The following is a 7,053-nucleotide window of genomic DNA, read 5'->3' as shown; positions in this document are numbered from 1 at the left end:
TCAGAGCTCCCCTCTCTGGGGACTGGCTCAGAGCTCCCAGGCTGTGATCAGTGGGAGCAAAACACAGGCACCGACTCAGCCCTGAATACGGAGCAAGCAGAAACCAAGGAACAAGGACATCTCTCTGGAAGCCTGAGGAGACTAGGATGCTGAGGGATTGGGAGGACATGGCATCACGAGGTGGCATTAATCTCCACCCCTCTCCCCGTAACATTTCAAGGGGATAATGTCTCCGATTTTAATTTTTAAATCTAAAGAGACTCAAATTTTTTCTGAAGACATTCATTATCTCATTGGATTAAATAAACACTTACCCCCAACCAGCAGACAGGGGCTCAGGAGAAGAACTGTATTACCTTTAGACAAAATGAAGGACTTTTTTTCCCTGCTCTTAACGAGTTTGGCAATGAACACATTGTGTTGATTTCCCTGTGATGAAATTGTCAGTGTGACTTGGTAGAGCTGGCCAGATGACCAGAGCGGTATTTCTGGGTTAACTCTGAAAACTATTTTTTCAGAAACCCATGAGTGGAGTTTCTCTGTGTGGTCTGTCTAGCCTCAGTACCCGTCTGTTGCTAAGTAGGGTACTCATGGCCGGGGAGGGAGAATTCTGAACGTTTTGTGGTTGCTCAGGTTTGTACCCTTACAGCCCATCTAGCAGATCTCTTTGAGAGACGGATGGGTTTTAGCTAGCGGCTGGATATAGCTGTGTGTTCTAGGCATACATAAATTCTCACACCATTTTTTTTCAAAAGATCTTATTTATTTGCCAGAGAGACAGAGAGAGAGAGAGAGTGTGTACACACAAGCAGGCAGAGGCAGTGAGAGAAGCAGGCTCCCTGCCGAGCAAGGAGCCCGATGCGGAACTTGATCCCAGGACCCTGGGATCATGACCTGAGCCGAAGGCAGCGGCTTAACCCACTGAGCCACCCAGGCATCTCTCTCACACCATTTTGATTCTGGCTCATCTTGATTCCAGTTCATTCATTTATCCCGCAGGCATTTATCTGACCCTCTCTTTGTACCAAGCACTCTATTAGATAGCAATGGCTCTTCTCAAAAAGATCACACCAAGTGGGCAATAAAGACATACAAACAAGTATTTCATCTCTGCGTCTCTGAAACAAATGCTTCAGATACGATGAAGGGTTCTGGCCCCCGTGATCTTTGTCTCTAGACTCCTTTTGTGACAGCCACATGCACTGCTCTGCTCTGCTGCTGGGCTCCACCACTGTGTGGCCATAGTTCGTGCAGGCTGCTTTCAGCAGGACTGGAGCCCTTTGGAGTGCCAAGACAGCTCCAGTCCTCTGAGACAGGAGGCTCGAGGGCCCCTCCTGAACAACCCCTACACCCTTTGTTTTCCCCTCACATAGCACCGGAAACACTGAGCTCTGGTTTTTTTTTGGTCTCTCTCTCCATGTTCTGTGTATGTTTAAAATTTATTAGAGAGAGCGAGCATGAGCGAGAGGGGCAGAAGGAAAGGGAGAGAGAATCCCAGGCAGACTCCATGATGAGCTCAGAGCCAGAGGCGGGCCTTGATCTCACAATCCTGAGATCACCATCGGAGGCCAAAGCCAGAGTTGGGTCCTTAACCGATTGTGCCACCCAGATGCCCCGTTTCTGTGTGTTTTTTGAAGGCAGGTTGGGCTGTGGGTGTTTCTTCTGTTTTCCCAGCACCTACCACAGTGCCTGGCTTATGGTAACAGTTTATTGAATGAATGGCCCGATGAGGGCAGCAGTGGAAAGAGCTCAGTCTCAGAGACGCCTTACAGCTTAGCCACCGATTTCCTGTGCTGGCTCACAGCCGCTTACTCTCTCTCATCTTCATTCCCCTCATCTGTAACTAGGGATAACCGTATCTTCCTTGTAGAACTGTTTTAAGGATTACCTGAGTTTTCAAGATACCTGCTGCCCTGCCGGGAACAGAGGAAGCACTAAAAACAGCCCAAGAAGTGGAAGTTTCCTTCTCTCTTCCTCCCGAGCAACATTAGTACTCTGTCGAAAACAGCTCCCAGTTTGTAATTCCCATTTATTCAAAGCCTTCATCAAATGAGCTAAGTCGTCCTTTTGCTTGAACTACTGGCCCTAAAGTTTTCCCAGCAGATCAGCTAGATGAGTCTAGAGCTTGGACACCTGACTGCAGTATACCTGCCGCCACTGGGTCTTTTTGGGCTTCAGCAAGTAGTAAGACTTACACAATGTCTTAGGCCTCTGGCACCGGTCTACTCAGGTGGATATGGTTCAGCGACCTAGCTTATGGGCAGGGGAGTGTCAGGCCTTTCTGTTTTGCAGAGTCCTTGCTGCGGCCATAGAGCCAAGGTGCTAGGAGTAGAGATCCACAGCTGTGCAGGGGTGGGGCTGGCCTAAAAAGATTCATGTCCCAAAGGTGCCAGTTTCTCTTGTAATAATTTCATAGACATGGCTGCCAAGGTTGAGTCAAAGGAAACACACATCAGGGATGTCTGGGTGGCTTGGTCAGTTAAGCGTGTGCCTTCAGCTCAGGTCATGATCTCAGGATCCTGGGATTGAGGCCTGCATCTGACTCTGCTCAGTAGGGAGCCTGCTTCTCCCTCTTTCTCTGCCCTTCCCCCCTCCCCTGCTAATGCTCTGTGTCTCACAAATAAATAAATAAAAATCTTAAAAAAAAAAAAAAAAAAAGGCACACACATCAAAAGAATCACCACACTCAAGGAGACCCAAAGCAGGGAATATCCGTAAGACTTTTATATTTAACTGAAGGTAAATCCTCATGCAGAAGGGGAATGGGTTTTGTTAATGCTTTCCCCATACTAACCTTTTCATAGATAACATCTGCCAGAACCAGTGTGTTCACTGATGACCCTAGGTGACATGATCACATCTTAATTATAGCGCCTGCTGCTACTGAGAGCCCAACAACATTTATGTCGCATTTTGGATAGGGTCTCGTGCTGCCAGTATGCGGTTCCCCCACCCCTTTTGGAGCACTTACTTCTTATATCTTACTCCATATTATTTATTCTATTTAAATGTGATATTTTAAATATTTTAACTTAATTACTTTAACACAGTGATCTATTTTATAAATAATTCAGTGGAAATATGTGCTATGATATAAACTTCCCTTTCCTTGCCTTGCTTGTTCACCCTGTGTTTACCTGGTTAACTGATCTGGGCACACTTTTGTCACGTGCCTCTTAGTTTTATACAAATGCTTCTGTAAGCCACTGGGTTCCTGCTCGGGGAATCCCTCCAGGCTGCTTTCCTGTCTTAAAGGGCCCCATGAATGTGCTCCCTCTTCTGGACCTGGTCTGCACGTCTTAGCTTCTTCCGTTCCTCTGTTCTATCCATCTGTTTGTATTTCTGTTCCCGTACAAAGGAACAGGACTTTGTATGCTTTATTTTGATGCTAGTTTGGTAACCTACATGTGACTGCATCGAAGTTTACACCCCCAGCTGCTAGAGTAGATAAGATATGTCATACTCTCACGTTCACTCATAGTCTTCGATACTATAATTTGCCTTTTACTGTGCCCTTTCCTGTCTGAGAAATTACAGAGGAATCAGGCATTGAGATGCAAAACTATAGCTAAAGCATTACTGTGTATTTGGGATCAGAGTACTTTGATTTGCAGCTAAATGCCCAAGAAGAAATAGTCCTATGTGATCTAAGCATAAACCCATGTCTGTAAAAGAAACACATGAAATGGCTGATTTTTTTTTTTTCCCCAAGCAAAGCATATCACAGCAAATGATTATGGCACACATATGTGTGACTGGTGAGGGAATGCAAAGTAAAGGAATCATCCTGATAGATGGAATTAATTGCAAAAAGGCTCTCTTGAGAAAGTGTGAAGTCCTTGCACTTGGTCTGTGTGTGACTGTGAATCACTGTATGTGCTCAGGGGTGAAAATGTAATGTTGACCAGAATGAGAGATGGAGAAAATAGGGCTGCAGCAGATCAGTAGATTATAGGGAGGAGAGAAGCTGGATTTCAGTCATCCATGGAAGACTTCTCTTCCATATGTGGAAGAGAGTGGGTCAGTGGGAGTGAAGCCTGGGATTTCCCACTATCTTCTGGGGTTGCTATGAAGAAGAGCTTTATTCCCTGTGAAAGAGGGGCAGGGACATTGGTGGACTGGAGTTTTGTCCCTTGGATTTGAAGTCTTGGAGCCTTCCATAGCTTCTCCCTCTAGCTATCCTCTTGGCAGAGTGGACTCTGTTTTCAGAGTTCACTAGGGCTGTTTTAATTAGGCATTTCTAAGGAAAACAGGATATGAATGAAGAAATAGTAATGCAATCCTGGGAAGATTTGCATCTCAGGAAAAGCAGCTGGCTTTTAGACCATTAATGGTTCATTTGTCACACTGGAGACAATTAGAGAAGCAATGTCCTTCCTGGCTGGGTCCTGGTGCCTACTTACGCATCTCAGTTATTTCTCCTGTTCCCAGCGTCCAGACCACACTGCTAAGTTCTCGATGAGGAAATATGCTTCAGATATTCTTTTTTCTTGCCATTATTGTCTCAGCAATTTTGAATTTTGCGGGACTCATTGTAAATCTCTTTATTGCAGTGGTCAGTTTTCGGACGTGGCTCAAAAGCCCCAGAATCTCCTCTTCAAATAGGATCCTCTTCAGCTTGGGCGTCACCAGATTTCTTACGCTGGGACTGTTTTTACTCAACATCAGTTACTTCTTCATCTCTCCAAATGTGGCAAGGTCAGTGCACTTATCTACTTTTTTCCTGTTGTGTTGGATGTTTTTGGACTCGAATAGTCTCTGGCTTGTCACCTTGCTCAATGCCTTGTACTGTGTGAAGATTACGGACATGCAACACGCGGTATTTCTCCTGCTGAAACGAAATCTCTCCCCAAAGATCCCCAGGCTCGTGCTAGCCTGTGCGCTGATTTCTGCCTTCACCACTCTCCTGTATGTGGCGCTCAGACAGACGTCGTGCTTTCCCGAATTTGTGCCTGGGAGGAATGGGACAGGATGTGACATCAACGAGGGCGTCTTATCGTTGGTGATCTCTTTGGTCTTGCGCTCGTTTCTCCAGTTCATCATTAATGTGACTTCTGCTTCCTTGTTAATTCATTCCTTGAGGAGACATATACAGAAGATGCAGAAAAACGCCACTCTTTTTTGGACTCCCCAGACCGAAGCTCACCTGGGCGCTATGAAGCTCATGATCTGTTTCCTCATCTTGTACATTCCCTACTCGCTCGCTTCTCTGCTGCACTATTTCCCCTTTGTCGGGATGGATTTGGGAGCCAGATCTATCTGCATGGTTATTTCCACCATTTACCCCCTAGGACATTCTGTTCTCATTATTCTCACACACCCTACACTGAGAACAAAAGCAAAGGCGATTCTTTGTTTCAACAAGGAGTAGAATTTCAGTAGTGAATGGTGGCTGGAGTCACCTCATGGTTTGGGAGCAAGACTTTCTCTGTTAGCGGACTATGGACTGTGGACTCCATTTCTGTAATTGCTAAGCTGACCTCCTTGGCCTTTGAGTGCCTGTCTGTACTTCAGTTTATTCTGCAATTTAAAACATTTAAAATATTAGGCATTTTTTTTTCTAAGTTTAAGACATTATTTATCATGTAGTTTGCATCCCTGGCTGGTGGAAGTCACCACATTGTTCCATGAGCTACTGAGTATAAGGGGGAGTTCCCCCAAATTAAGCAATACATTATGGTTCACACCATGAGTTAAATTTTTGAGGTTTAGCTGAGGAGCCCTGGGTAAGGGCTTACCAGTGGACGAGTCATCAGTAGGCACTAGACTGGCTTAAAACATAGCAAGAGGATGCAAAGAGCAATAGGAGAAAAGAAAGTTGTAGAGAGAAAAGGGAAGAAAGAGAAGGAAGAGAGAAAACAGGTGTATATTGTGGCAGATGTATACGAAAAGAACCCTCACCATGCTGGGTCACAGTCATTGAGCTATTATTATCAAGAAACTCTAGGACTGAATTTCTAGGTTTGTTCTGGAAAGAAGGGAAGGGCTCCTTCCTTAATGGTAACGGAAAGGTAATAGAATGCTAGAAGGCAGGGATTAGAGTGACAGGAGCCCGATCTAGGAGAGTTCCAAGGATCTCAAAATCCAGGGAGTCAGCCTGAGTTCAAAAGTGTGTGCTAGGAGGCACCTGGGTGGCTCAGTGGGTTAAGTGTCTGCCTTCAGCTCAGAGCATGATCTTAGGGTCCGGTGATCAAGCCCCGCATTGGGCTTATTATTCAGCAGAGAGTCTGCTTCTCCCTCTTCCTTTCCCTCTGTGTTCTTTCTCTCTCTCTCTCAAATAAATAAATAAAATCTTTTAAAAAGAGGTGAGTGCCAAATAGTGAAATTAACACAATCTGAGTACAACTTTACAAAAGATTATACCCTGTCATGTAATATGGAATTCAGGGGAAAGCCAAGAGTTTATTAAATAGCTTAGTAGTGGGAGCATCAGACTTTTGGTGAATATGTGTCATCTGCTTATGAATTTATCTACTAAATTGTATGAGCACTGCACTGTTCTTCAGGGGAACACTGTTTTTTTTTTTTTTTGTATAGGAGGGTAGTTGAGACAGCAGGACTGGCTCTGGAGAAACAGAAATCTGAAGATGGAATATTGATCAGCTTTGGAGTGGGAATTGGGGGTAATAATTTATATTTGTATAGTTTTTTGTATTTACAAAGTACTTATGTGATGTTTATACATCTCAGAGTAAATGATCTTATTAAAATAACAGTCTCTTTATTAAAATAGAAAAAAATGAGAAATCTCCAAATTTTTACAAATTACCTGATGTTTCCCATTCTGGACACCAGAATCTTGACGGCATTATTCAGTAAGGATTACCCAAACCAATATTTTATGCTAAAAAAAAAGAAGGTTTTCATCATGTTAGGATCTTAAGATTAGGAGATAAAAGCATTAAATATACACAATGACATAAGAACTCTAAGTCAGAAGCAGAAAGCCTCATGGTCCCCCCAGACCCATTCTCTTGACTTTCTCTTCTATAATAACAGAATTTTTAGCTACCTAAAGCTTTGGCAGCCAATTACATTTTACAGCTTTCTCTT

General features: G+C 44.1%; 1 protein-coding gene across 1 annotated transcript; it reads left to right on the top strand.

The window, feature by feature from the left end:
• Positions 1–4,468: 4,468 nt before the first annotated feature.
• TAS2R4 (taste 2 receptor member 4) lies at positions 4,469–6,616 on the top strand. The gene has a single exon (XM_059395596.1). It carries the CDS (start codon positions 4,469–4,471, stop codon positions 5,369–5,371), a length of 903 nt encoding a protein of 300 aa, XP_059251579.1. The 3' UTR covers positions 5,372–6,616.
• The last annotated feature ends 437 nt before the right edge of the window (positions 6,617–7,053 follow it).

Source organism: Mustela nigripes, chromosome 4 (genome assembly GCF_022355385.1).
Source record: "Mustela nigripes isolate SB6536 chromosome 4, MUSNIG.SB6536, whole genome shotgun sequence".
NCBI classification, from domain to species: domain Eukaryota; kingdom Metazoa; phylum Chordata; class Mammalia; order Carnivora; family Mustelidae; genus Mustela; species Mustela nigripes.
The sequence above is the reverse complement of the archived record's forward strand: the minus strand, read 5'-3'. Positions and strand labels throughout refer to the sequence as shown.

What these genes read in the sequence shown, in the direction of transcription:
- TAS2R4 (XM_059395596.1), top strand. Translation starts at nt 4,469, where the DNA reads ATGCTTCAGATATTCTTTTTTCTTGCCATTATTGTCTCAGCAATTTTG.